The sequence below is a fragment of the Thermomyces lanuginosus genome (genome assembly GCF_041956635.1).
Source record: "Thermomyces lanuginosus strain ATCC 200065 unplaced genomic scaffold VTN49scaffold_16, whole genome shotgun sequence".
NCBI lineage: Eukaryota > Fungi > Ascomycota > Eurotiomycetes > Eurotiales > Trichocomaceae > Thermomyces > Thermomyces lanuginosus.
Genome location: NW_027192350.1, coordinates 294,628 through 308,480, shown reverse-complemented (window position 1 = coordinate 308,480; position 13,853 = coordinate 294,628). Strand labels below are relative to the sequence as shown.

The window sequence follows — 13,853 nt, the reverse complement described above, 5'->3', positions numbered from 1 at the left end:
AACAATCATCTGATCCGGCCACTCTCTGCTTAATGGCTTTCAGTCTAGGCTCCAGCCATCGGAGCGAATCGCTCTGTTCGACTGTCTTTATCATGATCCGTAAAATGTAGGAAAACTATGGGGCACGTAGCTCACCCGGTCAGTGCTCAGAGCGATGACTGATCCAGATCAAAACCATCCAATCAACTTGATCCAATGATTCGTCTCACCGCTTGATCGACGGAATTGAAGTTGGTTAGTAGTTTTTTGGGCATAACCTTATTCCTATTAGGTACGGAGTACCTCTACTCCGAATGTACATACTTCGATTACCCAAGCCTTGTCGCCGCCTCACGGCAATAATGGGACGCCTAACTCCACGAGTGTTATGCTGTTGTATGCATGAGACTCGAATGAATTGGAGTGTACTCCGTGGAGAAAGGTAGGTAAATGTTCGCATAGACTGCGCTCTAGATCTCAGTAACCCGACGACTCTACGAGTGCGCTGCAAGTCCCGGAAGTAGAGAACCCATTGCAGCCCACTTCTTAACTCTTGATGAGGTCCGCAGTTTGTGCGACGCGCGGCATCTCGAATTATTGTGCAACGCGACAAATTGAACAGAATCGGGATAGTCGAGGAACTCATTTTGTAGAGCTCTACTCCGTAAGGAACATGTAGATCTAACACTCGCTGCAAGGGGTCGCATCAAATTTAGGGCAGATCCGCATGTCTCCTGTACACCGTTCCAGATCTTTGAGCGCCGTAGATGTTACCCTATGCATCACAGTGCAATTGACAGCCAGCGCTTAATGAACGAAGTTACGCTTTCGATTAAAAACATTTCAACAGATTGATTGTCTTGTATGGAGTACATTGTATGAAGGATTCAGGTAGGACTTCACAAAGAATAATACAATATCTACAGAGTCAGATGCTTCCTAAAGGCGTCGATGAATTAGCATGAGTATCATTCAATGGTTACAAGCTCCCAACCCGATTATGAACAACATTTACTTAACATCCTACAATACACAAAAAGTGTATACAAAAAATTCACGACCATTGGTCCCGCATTAAGAATGGTACATAAACAAGAGGGTAGCTATCCAAATGAAAACATTCACAGCTGGAAGGCAATCGCGACCAGAGCGCCCATGGCGCCAGTGAAGAACGACACGGGCACGCCCGCCGCGGAGTTTGAGAAGCCACCCTCCGGCGGCACGTTCGACGGAGAAGGACCAGTGGGCACCGGCTGGGGCACCGAAGAGAAGCCAGTGGACGGCGCAGCACCGTAGTCACCAGGAGCCGCAGTGCTAGAAGCAACGCAAGGGCAGTAGGTGACAGTGGAGGTGATCCACTCAGTCGTCACGGAAGCCTCGCCGGCAGCAGAGCTGGAGTAGGCAGGAGCAGAGGACTCAGCAGGGCCGTTCTCGGCGGGACCGGTAGGAGCAGGGCCGGGCCGGGTGATTGGGTTAGGGCCGTGCTCTCCATTGCCATCGTCGCCGCCATTGCCGTCGTCGCCACCCTCATTACCGCCATCCTCACCATCGTCGCCACCATCCTCACCGTCGTCACCACCGTTGTCACCATCGTCGCCACCATCCTCACCGTCGTCACCACCGTTGTCACCATCATCACCGCCGTCCTCACCATCATCATCGTCGCCAGGAAGCAGACCCTGCTTGCATGACTGGGAGCCGAAAATGTTGAAGCAGAGGTCGATCGGGAGGTCAACCAAGCCACCAGCAATCGGCGACTTCTGGTGGCACTCCTGCTCGCCGAGGATGTTAATGCAAATGTTGATGGGGACATAGAGCAGAGTTTTGCCGTTCGCGTCGGTCTGCGCGGACTGGAAGCATTCCTGCTCGCCAAGGGCGTTGATGCAAGAATTGATGGGGACCGTAACGATGCCGGGGCCAACGTGGGTCTTCTGAACGCATTCTTGTTCACCCAGGATGTTAATGCACTTGTTGACCGGGAGGCTGAGCAGACCCTGGAACAAATGATTAGAAATTAATTGTGGACAAATAACTGGTCGTGGGCACGTACAGTCGCGGAGGCCGAGGCCGCGAAGGTAGCAGCGGACAGAACTGCTGCACTCTTCATTGTGAATCAGGTTTGAAGTATATAACGTTTTGTAGAAAAGAGCGGAAGTGTATATTGTGTAAAAGAAACGAGTGACTGCGAATATCGACAGCGAAGGTCAATGGTAAAGGAGCGACAGAACCTGAGTTCGTGTTGTGTGAAAGAAAGGACGCTTGGGATGGGGAGACGAAGGGCATTTTGTACTTGAGATCGGCATCCAGGTGCCCCAGTTCAGCGCCGCTCCGTCCATATTGAAAGGAGTAAAGCCTGAAGTCTATTTTCCCCGAACGAGTCGCGCAGGGGGGCTCGGGAACTCCAACGGTCTGTTCAAAATTGGACAGGGCAGGAGCATGTCATTGACTCTTAGGGCTAACCTCCGCTGAACTGCAGACTTAGGCTGGATTGATAGTCCCAATTCAAGGGGCCTGATTCGCTGCATACTTTGTCGATAACCTATTGTCGTTTTATTTTTAATTTGATTCGATCCCCCTGAGGTCCAAATCCTTCCCAAGGTTTGTCTCCGGATGGGGCAAAAGGCTGAACTATCGACTAGCCAAGCTGCCCTGAGTCCCTGACATCATGACATGTGCTGGCCTTGCCCCTTTTCGTTCACACCACAAACTGATGTCCAGAGCAACATGGCCGAACCTAGCCTACGAGTCACCTTGGGAATTGCTAGGGTCTAGGCCTGCCCACGCCTGCAATGTGTGCCTGGCATTGCGTGGTTCTAACTTTCAGCCGGCAGAAGCAACTTAAATCCTTGCTGATCATTGGGGAAATGGGGGAGTTCAGCCGACGATCAAGTCGTCAAGCCTTTCCTTGCAAGAAACGAGCATGGATGGGCCGGGGTGTCCATCGACTTCTTTCACCGTACCTGCAGGCTCTATTCCGTACCGAATTCTCGCGTTCTTTTACTCCATTTTGCAGCACTCATGTAGAATTCCGTCCCTCATAGACCGGAATTGCATAGATATGGAGAGGTCCGTTCTGGCCACCGGGGATGGATTTCGTGCCTTTCCGATTGTTTACCCGAATTTGAGTGTGCCTGGCTAACATCCCATGATCCATGCAGGCCAAGCCAGCTAGTGCCCCCCAAGAAGCTCATGATCGTCGCTTCGGCTAACTGTAGTTCAATGCGTCGAAGCTAAGTGGAGGCTTGTGGAGAAGACCGCTCCACCTCCCCGGAATACGGATTGGGTGCACCGTGCATCCGGGCTGACGGAGGCCAAAGAGAACGTCCTCCATTTCGTATTTCAAAGTGGACTCGTAATCGACTCCAAAAAGCTTCGATTGCGAACTTGGGCCATCTGCTCAGGGGGTGAGCATGGGCCGGCAGCGACGGAGTATGGGTTCACAATAACTAAGGTACCGTATAGTACTATCAGCCGCTTAGAGCCAAGTTGAATCCTTCGCTGATTCGTAGGATTCATTCATTCATTCATGAATCATAGGTTTCTGGAGGACTCTTCGGAAGGGGTAACTTACATCCAGAAAGGGTTGGGTTGGTCGACCAACCGGAAACTAACTTAGGTTATTTTCCGTAATTTCAGTTTCGGGCTTGGTGCGAGAAAGGAAATTACGAGCTTGACTGGTCAATTCTCTTAGTTCGTTGCTCGCTCAAGTCCGTCCTCTTACTCTCGGACCAGTGCATTTCCTTATTCCTACTCGGAAAATGGCAAGTTAATTTGTGTGTTTATGGAGTCGTTATTAACCGGCCTGAACGGGAGTGCCAGTCACCACCATTCCAGTGCAGCCTTCCGAAAGGTGTTGCATTTGGAGTGCAAATCAATACAAATCCTGACGATCACAATTTACTCGAGTCTTGCAAGTCGCCCTGTACACTGTGGTAAATGGAGAACGGAGTGCCCTACAAGCTACGAGCGAGGCGGCGCCGCGGCGGAGCGCCGAGTACGGGGTGGAGCGTTTAAGTATACCGAGGCTGGGGAGCGCTCTCCACCCGGCTGAAGTCAATTTCACGAGTCATTTGCTTTGAGAGAAAAAAAAAAAAGGGGACTCTAATTGTGAGCTATCAAAGCAGGTTGAGCGATAAGAAAGTTCTCCTGGTGAAATGTAGCGAGTAGATAAGCCATGCCAGTTGTTGGTTGGCATCGCAGATCCCAAATTCAGGGTAACTGGGTGACCGAGACAACCTGCAAGGGCGTTCATCACTGTTACCTACAGGGTACCTAGAGTATTCCTCTCTGATTTAGTGTATACTCCGTATATTAGTTAATTGCTTGCTTCCCAGGATGTACTTTCAATGTACCTTTCGGCCTATAAGGAATCCCCAGAGTTCAGAGTAGGCTGCAAGTCAGTGCCTACTCCGGAACAACCATGACTATTCGGTTATGAATGCGAACTTTCCATTTCCTCGTGAGTGGCAGTTCCAATCTGTATCTATTACGGGCAATTTCTACGGATTCACTCGAAGCCATGATTCCAATTCACCCTGCTGACTATGGCCTGCCTAGGCAGTGATGATACGAAGATCACTCATGAGATATTGAACAATATGCCGTGTTGACGAGCCATTGAAAAGCGTTTCATGTACAATGACTGCTGCTGCTGCTAAGTATTGTACGCAGAAAATGGCGATTATTCCTCCATTCATGACCCATCCAGGGATATGGGCGGAACGACCAAGCTGAGAAGCAAATAAAGGATTCAAGCATTGCGGAACCCGGCATTCTCGGCGCCACCCGTTCAATTGTACCGGAACCCACTACACGTTGAGATGCAGTCACAGTGATTGCTTGATGTCGGAGTAACTATACGCAGGGACACTCAGAAATACCACGGCGCAATTCGCATCGTTCATCTCTTTCGGGACGAACCTCAATATCTATCCAGAAGACAAGCTCAAGCAGATCAAAGAGGGTGATTCCGTGTCGACGACTTTTGCGGAGGCTCTTGGGTGACGGGTCGGTTTACCCCGCCACAAGACAAATGTTTCCAAATCAAGGGCCACGGGCAGGTACCGCTTGACGTTCAGAGAAGATTTAGTGAGAGAGTGGATCGCGATCCTTGCAATTGGGTCTTGGAATTAAGCTTGGGCCAGGGACGCTTGCAACGCAATACATGTTCCTCTGCTCACAAACTCCTGTTCCTGCATTCAAATAATTTACTCGGCGCCCGCCAGGAACCAACCATGAACACGAAAACGGCCAATATTTCCCGTCCACCAATGAACTTGCCGCTCTTCAACCCCGGGAAACCCGCCTGCGGTCATTCTGATATTTCGGAATAGGAACCAGACAGTCAACCTGGCTGATCGCCTCATGGAAGCAGTTCGTCTCTCCTCCCGACGTGGCCAATCCTTGCGCACTTTCTGCAGGCACGCGCTCGCGTTTTGGGCATGGGGCGCCATCAGAATGGGTGCTGTGGTCTAGTGGTCAGGATGTCTGATTGTGGCTCAGCCGGCCCCGGTTCGATTCCGGGCAGCGCCATTCCCTTTTTTTTTTCCCCCTCCACCCACACATTTAGTCTTTTTATTCGAATGGAATGAACGATGCATATTGAGATGAAAGAACTTAACATTCTCAACTCATCGCAGCAAGTCTGATATTTTTCGGACAGCCCAGACACCGACCTCGGTTCCCGTCTTCGAGCCGCTGTTCCTCCCGCCCTCTACAGATTGCCGCGATAGAGTGTTAATAACTCCTATATACCTGGGTAAATTATCTTTTAACAATAGTGCCATTCCTACGGATAGGAGTGTCCGGCTGTGGTTGAGCTTGGGCTCACGGATATTCACCGGTCTTTTCTCTCACAGTGGGCATGCAATATACAAGCCATAAATCCCCCCTGGTCAGTGAAATGTAGTACGCATCCGTCAATCCGAAACATTCAAGTTTTTTTTTTTTTTTTTTTTTTTTTTTTTTTTTTGTATAGTAGCGCAGGTTCGGGTCTTCGACTTTGGTCCTTGGGCTTCTTTTGTCGGTGTCAAATTGCGGGCGCGAAGGGAGAGCAAAGGGACAGGAATACAGAGGAAGAATATCGAGGGCAGTGGACAATCATGAATGTCAGCTGCAAACTTCGCTATTGTCTTCAAGGACTCAGTAAATTAAATACTACATGACATTCAGATCTGCAATTCTAAATGTCCAATTCCTAGCACCTGAAAGACAAGGGCAGCCTAGCCCGCGCATTACCCGCTGTATCCAGCATTCATTCACCCTTTTCAATGATTGAAGAGCTGCTTCAGGGATGGGAACACCTTCACCTTGAGTCCGTCTCCCAGCACCGGATTCTGAGACTCGTTGACGCCGTAAGTCAGGAGAGTAATCTTCTTCTCCTTGGCCCGTTTCTCGAACCAGATGACGTGAACCCAGTCGATGAGCACTTCATAGCCATCGCCTTGGTCGTGCACCAAGATAGTGGGCGTCTGTGTCTTGAAGCGGTTGTCGAGAGACACGCGAACCTCCTCGCCCCAGGATCTCTGCAACCGCGCGTTGAAAACAATTTCGCCTTCGGCACGACGGAACGAGATCACGAGGAGAGTGTCGGAGCCGCTCTTGAATTGGACCTGGGTGTTGTCGATGGTTGACGTCACGGCTTTCTCGAGGTCCAGCTTCGGCGCGTCCAGGATAATAACACCGTCACTTTCTAGAGGTGCTTTGAGAGGGAGAGACCCTCGGAGCGGAAGGTTCGCCTTAGGAACCACAGGCCTATGGTGGAAATTGCCCTGTCAGCTATTATAAAGGATCTGATGGGAACGGAATGACATACTTGGGTGGCGGAGGAGGAACAATGGGCTGCTTCAGGTCGGGGTTAAAAGCGCCGTCGGCACCACCAGAGATTGTCGGCTCCTCCTTGAAGTTTTCGAGCACAGGAGCCTTTGTTGGATCTCCGAAGTTCGTCGCGTCATTCGTGCCTCCGACAATCTCAAGTTCCACTTTTTCTACTTCGTAACGTGGAAGCGATTTGCCATTCTGATCACAATCAGTTATCCGGCGTTGGACCTTTCGTCACGACTCAGCAAACCTACCTTGAAAACACGCCAGTAAGCCCGCTTCTGCAAGTATGCCAGCACTTCCTCCCTCGTCAACGACTTGAGATCCTTTCCTTCCTTGACCAAGTTGTACAACACGGGCGTGATAGGCAGATACGCCGTAGCCTTGACTTTCTTCTCTTGGCCTTTCTTGCAGTTGGTACAGACCTCCTTGCCATTGACTTCGGGGCGTTGACTGAAGCTATACACTTCACCAATCAAATCGGTGGTGGCGACCTGACGGCCTTCCTGTCGAGCGAGATACAGTCGAATCCAGAAAGCTTCTCCACCGAAAGCAAAACTAAGAGGGATCAGTGTCTCGTTGCATAGGTTATATGAAAGGCGACGTACCGGAGATAACGAATGCTGAATGAGAAATCAACAGACTTGAGACCTCCAGGAATGCTCGTCACACCAGACGGCGTAGACCCAGACTGAGCGTCGCCCAGCAGCAGCTGTCGAGAGAACCCATACGTCTCGTTGACGCACTTGCGCAGGTCACTGATGAACAGAGTTTGATCAAACCGACCCTTCGGACTGTACTTGGGATTCCAAGCCTGAAGTTCTGGGTAAGTATAGCCAAAATCATTCGTGTAGCGGACGTCATTCGGAGTGAGCAGAGTGCCTCTCTTGTCACTATGGAAAGGACGCAACGGCGTGCTCGTCGTGATTTCATCGTCGACCTTTAGCCCGACGATATCTTGAAAGAAGGAGTTGACCTTTCCCGTTTCAAACCACTTGTTGGGATTCAACGCCTGCCAAATAGCGAAGATACGGTCGACATTGCTGCGGCAAGTCAGCCCGACATTGCACAAAGAGTAATAACAAGCAAACCACCATACCAGTGATGCAGCCAGAACAGGGGATCGAATGTTGCAACTGGGATTTGCGACATGTGACCATTGTAGTCTCCGCCAACCCAGCCATGCAAAACATTGTGGATGTACTCAATGTTAAGATCGTTCTGCACCGACTGATCCTTTCCGTCCAACTGCGCCGTGGTAGCAAACGTCGTGTATCCCATCGGGACGGTGAGCAGTCGGTACACGACCTCCACGGGTTTACCGTACTGCGGATTGTCGTCGCCGAGCCACGTGTGGAGCTTCAGGTTGTCCTCCACCTTGGAGTTGTTGACGACGCCATAACGCCAGGCATTGCTGTCAGGATCGATGTCTTCTTCATCCGGGCAACGGCTGGTGTTGATGCAACGGCCGTACTAGAGCAAGTCAGGAAAGGATCATTGACACAGCCGCAAGACCTCACATAAAGGGTCGGCGCCTTTTCCTCATCTTGAACCCAGGGGTCCTTGAAGTTGGTGACACCTTCCGAGTCCCATGTCTTCAAGTTGGGCATCTTGAACTGGTAGAGCGGATTGTCGATTCGCTCAAACCCTCCGTCGAAAGTAGGTACGAGAGTCGTCGGGTACTTGGCCAGCTTTGGCACCTTGTTCGTTCTCGCCCAGTCCCAGTAAGGCAAGCGCCATGTCTCGGCTGCTTCCTGCCAGGCAGGGCGGTCGGCTTCTGGGAAATTGGGTACAAGTTCATTGATCATGATTTCGTACAGCTGCTGTTCCAGGAGTACCAGGTAGGGCCGGTGCCAGATGGGGAACAGAATGTTGTTATGGGTGCAGTAGCCCTTGTTCTTCCAGTCGGATTCTTTTTCTTCGGGCTCATCCCACTCACGATTGGGCTCTCCGTGGATACCTAGAAGGGATCACTGTCAGGAATCCAACTGCTCAAGAGGTTGTATAAGCCATACCGGCAACTTGAAAGAAAGAATCGCGGGTACTGGGATCCTTCTTCATGAAGCGGTCCCAGGCCATGACAAACAGGTGAACCTGTTTCTCGTTCGCCTTGTTCTCGCTCCATTCATCAATGTTCTGCCGGATCGGCACTGGGCGAAGCGGACCGCTTGTCTTGGGGCCGACATCCTTGACAGAAATCCCTTGAATGGGATAATACTCGTAAGTCCCAGCGTTGTGCACCTCAGTGATGATTTGGGAGCTCATGCTGGACCGCGATCGATGTTTCGACAGAAGGTGAGGGAGGATAAACTGCATCCGTATGGTCAATCCGAATCAAGATGAGCCCTGAACTGGTACTTATAGACGACTGGTGATCATCACATTTTTGATACACTTGACAATGAGCGCATCTTTATTTCTCGAATACCCGGAATCGGGGTCGCGCAATGCGGCCATTGCGCATGCATGAACTCTCGATTCATTGCAGATCTGCTTGAGTTTGGCCACTGATCCTGGGCTGGCTGATGAGTCGCGCCTGTGACTTCGAGGCATCGACCAAAGATTTGGCTGTTTGCGCAGCAAGAACTGCTACTTCGAGTACAAGTTCTCGTACGCAGTCGTGTGGGCGGCAACTCGTTCCAGCACTCACAACATGGAGCTTCCTGGGTGGCTGAGCGCAGAGTCGAAGCATGCAGCTTCGAAAATGACATACGTGCACTCAAGGTTTTCTGCAGGCTGGCTGTGCCGGCGAAGTTACCAACAGCATAATAGGTAGGGATAATGTGACAGGCTGACAGCCAATGCAGCAGTGGGCTCTCATAACTACATTGTGATGTTCTCATTCGACATCTCATGATGTTGATCCAACCAAAATGCCTGGAATGGATGTTGAGAGACACATCTCTGATCTGATATTTTGATGGCTGGCTGGATGGAGTGACATCAGCAGCTCGGTCAAGACCAGGATCCAGCTGCGTGGCTTCAGCCATCGAACTCCGTAGTTGAAGTGATGAATCAGGAACATTTGCAGAGACCCCCGCCGTTCCGCTTGACCTGAACAGGTTAGTGTTTAACTTAGTTAGGAATGTATGAACGTATTATTAACCTGATTTGGAATGAGACCTGCATATTCAGGCTTTGATTCAGTATGAACACCCTCCAGTCTGTATGATACTGTTCTCGTACTGCGAGTACGATACAAACACAGAAGTACCTCTCATCCTCGTCGAGGACTGGCCGCCGACCATCGGCCACCCAGATGGACACGGACTATCCAACGGAAGACTTGAAAATACGACTTTAAAAAGCAATTTTTACCGAAATTGAGTAGAACGAGGCTACTGGCTCATAATACCACCTGCCTTCCACTACAAATGACGTACTTGCTCCGTCAGGAGTAGTGCTGTCGGCTTCATTGGCGGCTGGTTATGGGCAGAATGAGAATTGGTACTCAGCAATACTTAGAATTCCCAATTGATTCGATACTGACAATCACGTATGCGAATGATGTGCCACAGTGGCAGCACTCAGCAGGTGCTCGGTAAGCTCCACTCGTTAATGCATGCGGCTTCTGCTTATCACTGGCATATGCAGTGGCGTCCAGTCGCTTCGAGCTCGCGCTGGCGTTGTAATGCAGATATACGAATCGGGGAATTAATACGGAATATGGCCCGCGTTTTCTTTGTGCGAATTGTCCTTATTGCATACGGGGTACTAATTTTGATCCGCTCGAGTACTTTTACCCATTTTCCTGGTTCAATGATGATCATACCCCAGGATCCTATCGGATAGCCCTGTTATCCGGGTTTGAACGGCAAGCTATAACGCATGAAGAAATGTGACCATTGACCGACGAACGGTTCAAGTCCATGGTACTTGCGTTCGTCCACATGCCTATGAGCATCCCGAGCATCCGTATGTCCCACGCACCAGTACTTCGTACAGCTCTTTGTAAAGTACAATGCATGGCGATGATCAAGCGGCTTCCAGCCCAGCTGTTATTTCGGTACGGAGCAGTTTGATCTCGGTGAGTTGCAGCGAAGATCACCTCCCGGATTGTGATCAGAACAAGGCACAGTGCCTTGGCCTTCTGAGTTCACGATACTCTGTACAAAACACTATGTAGCCGTCGCTGTTGTGCGGTCGACTGAATTCGAGAAATTGACTACTCGTAAGTGTCCAAAGAATCCTATGGAGCACTTGACGCGTGGGCTGACTGAGACATTAGTAATAGTCCGGCCGGACTTCAGTGCTCCGTGAGACTGAGAAAAGCATCTCCATCCACCGTATGATGCATTTGGACGGCCCAACAACAAAATAAGGTTATGAAATCATCAACGCGAAGATCGAGCAAGGCACCCGGGTAGCGTCGGATGTTGCCGGATGTTGGAACCTTGAATACAAACTTTGAATGCCAGAGCCGGATCGTGGATGGTGGTGATTGCTGCCGGGCATGTCTCTTCTGAGCGCCCCGAAAGATGAGGGAGACCAAGGCATCAGCGATTCTGCCTGGAAATCGCGCAGAATCTCCACTGGGAGCTTACGTAGGATCAGAACAATCTGGGGATGGTCGTCCGCGGCGAATGAAAAATCCCATCTGTTGTTGGACAGCAATGGTCCTCCGCCATCCAAACGCGGGGAACTTGGGACGGCGTCGACAATTCGTTCCATTTTCTCTCACTTCATCCACTTTTCCGCGGAGAGTCCTGTCTGGAGATGGATTGTATGGAGTCCTTCGTGTCTGGAGAAGGTGGACATGTTGGGGCCCCGGGCAGCGAATTTTTTCTCCACGACAATTATGGAGCAACTATGGAGAGAGGTTACATCGAATTTCCCGAAACAGCAGTTGCCGTGACTCAGGGCGGAAATCGAAAAGAAAATTGTTCTGGAAGATACGGATCATTCCTGATTGGTGCATCCAACAGACAAAATTGGCGAGTGGGCCCGGATCTTCCGAGGTTGCTCGAATTTTCATTGGCTGAAATTTGCTGCAGGGTCCGTCGATTGATAGCTTATTCGCCATAAGCAGCAGGACGGTCGAATGCCAAGTCTGGATCGCCGGAGCTCGGTAACCAATGGGGTAGGTCTGTGACACAAAATCTACAAAAATTCGGCCAACGGAGGACCGTCTCCGGGCTCCGGCCTCCGGGATCGGCGAGAATTACTAAGTGGCGACGGTGAAGAGAATTGAGAGATAGAAAGGCCTACTGAAAATGGATTCCGGGACGCCCGGCCCGGCTGTGTTTTCCTGGTGCAGATCCTGCAGGCGCTCTTGCCATTTAAGCCGCCGTTCCTCCCCTCGATGGAGGAACCTCCAACCCTCCCCGTCTCGCTGGGATCCGCTGCTGACCAGCAGCTCCTGCCAATTGCCCTCCTAGGTTGATCAGTGGACACCCCCCTCTCGTATCGCACCTCATGCATTCCGATTCGATGGCCGAGAAAGCGGGCAACGGCCAGCTGGCAGACAAGATGCCGCACAAGGATGCTCTCGAGTATGGAGAAACTCCGCCACAGTATGAACCCGAGACGGGCAAGATTTCGGAGGAGGAACGCATGATTATCGACCGCGGACTGAAGAAGTTCAGTCGCCTGGGATGGAAACGGCTCACAGTCGTTCTGATTGTCGAAGCCATTGCGCTGGGCAGTCTGACGCTGCCGTCGTCATTTGCAACGCTTGGCATGGTGGCAGGTGTCATTACCTGCGTGTGTCTCGGGTTTTTTGCCATCTACACCAGCTACGTGGTTGGGCAGGTCAAGCTCAAGTTCCCCCACGTGGCACACTATGCCGATGCGGGCGGCCTACTGGCCGGCCGGGTCGGGTATGAGATTGTCAGCATCATGCTTATTCTGCAATTGGTCTTCCTCGTCGGCTCGCATTGTCTGACGGGAACCATTGCTCTGGTCACCATCACCGAAAGCGATGTGTGTTCGGTGGTCTTTGGGGTCGTGTCAGCCGTCATTCTGCTGCTCCTGGCCTTGCCACCGAGTTTCGCCGAAGTGGCCATCCTCGGCTACATTGACTTTGCGTCCATCGTTGCGGCCATCCTGATCACCATGATTGGCACGGGAATCAAGAGCAGCAATGCCCCCGGTGGGCTCTCGGCGGTCAATTGGTCCGCGTGGCCGAAGGAAGGGGTTACATTCGCCGACGCGTTCATTGCTTGCACCAACATCATCTTCGCCTACAGTTTTGCCATGTGCCAATTCTCCTTCATGGACGAGATGCACACCCCGAAGGATTTCGTCAAGTCGATCTGGTCGTTGGGCCTCATTGAAATTGTCATCTACACACTGACTGGTGCATTGATCTATGCCTTTGTCGGAGTCGATGTAAAGAGTCCTGCGTTGTTGTCCGCCGGAACCACTCTCAGCAAGGTCGCGTTCGGCGTCGGCTTGCCAGTCATCTTCATCAGCGGCTCTATCAACAGCACGGTGTTGGGTCGCATGATCCATGGCCGAGTGTTCGCCAACTCCACGATCCGGTTCATCAACACCAAGATGGGCTGGATAACGTGGACTGCATTGATCACCATCATCACAATCGTTGCGTTCATCGTCGCTGAGGTCATTCCTTTCTTCAACGATCTCCTATCCATCTCGTCGTCTTTGTTCGTCTCGGGCTTCACCTTTTATCTCCCGGCGATCATGTGGTTCAAGCTCGTGCGCGAGGGGTCATGGAAATCCCGGAAGAACATTGGTCCAAGCATTGCGAACGGCTTTATCTTCGCAATGGGCATCCTCACCCTGGTCGGAGGAACCTATGCTAGTGTGTATGACATTGTTAGTCTTCCCGATCCAAAACATTTCGTTCTTGGCCTCGCTAACCGTCTACGCAGATTGAGAACTATCGAAAAGGCGCCGTCCGCGGACCGTTTACCTGCTCCATGCCAGAATGATGGCCGGATACGACACGGACAGAGTCGCTGCAGGCTGCATACTATCGCAAACAACAGGCATTGCTGGTCAATGTGCTGGACATGCCGCCATAGAACGGGATTGCATTCGTCATGCATGTATATATATTCTCTTTGATTGTAGATATAGATATGATAGAC

General features: G+C 51.2%; 4 protein-coding genes and 1 non-coding gene across 5 annotated transcripts; 2 read left to right on the top strand and 3 right to left on the bottom strand.

Annotated features, from left to right (window-relative positions):
• Positions 1 to 1,100: 1,100 nt before the first annotated feature.
• Positions 1,101 to 2,086, bottom strand: VTN49DRAFT_493 (uncharacterized protein; the record flags this gene model as incomplete). The annotated part of the gene is made up of 2 exons (XM_069412930.1): positions 1,101 to 1,973; positions 2,030 to 2,086. The coding sequence occupies 2 exons, from the start codon at positions 2,084 to 2,086 to the stop codon at positions 1,101 to 1,103; spliced, it is 930 nt and encodes a 309-aa protein (XP_069271396.1).
• A 3,179-nt stretch (positions 2,087 to 5,265) lies between these two features.
• On the bottom strand, positions 5,266 to 6,213 carry VTN49DRAFT_492 (uncharacterized protein; the record flags this gene model as incomplete). The annotated part of the gene is made up of 2 exons (XM_069412919.1): positions 5,266 to 5,443; positions 6,137 to 6,213. 2 exons carry the CDS (start codon positions 6,211 to 6,213, stop codon positions 5,266 to 5,268), a joined length of 255 nt encoding a protein of 84 aa, XP_069271395.1.
• VTN49DRAFT_t15 lies at positions 5,440 to 5,511 on the top strand. The gene has a single exon. It is a non-coding gene; the product is annotated as a tRNA-His (tRNA).
• Positions 6,214 to 6,245: 32 nt separating the features above from the next.
• Positions 6,246 to 9,063, bottom strand: VTN49DRAFT_491 (uncharacterized protein; the record flags this gene model as incomplete). Its single annotated transcript, XM_069412908.1, has 7 exons — positions 6,246 to 6,732; positions 6,794 to 6,996; positions 7,053 to 7,356; positions 7,407 to 7,841; positions 7,898 to 8,271; positions 8,319 to 8,758; positions 8,814 to 9,063. The coding sequence occupies 7 exons, from the start codon at positions 9,061 to 9,063 to the stop codon at positions 6,246 to 6,248; spliced, it is 2,493 nt and encodes an 830-aa protein (XP_069271394.1).
• A 3,150-nt stretch (positions 9,064 to 12,213) lies between these two features.
• VTN49DRAFT_490 (uncharacterized protein) lies at positions 12,214 to 13,694 on the top strand (the record flags this gene model as incomplete). The annotated part of the gene is made up of 2 exons (XM_069412897.1): positions 12,214 to 13,578; positions 13,635 to 13,694. 2 exons carry the CDS (start codon positions 12,214 to 12,216, stop codon positions 13,692 to 13,694), a joined length of 1,425 nt encoding a protein of 474 aa, XP_069271393.1.
• Between the last annotated feature and the right edge of the window lie 159 nt (positions 13,695 to 13,853).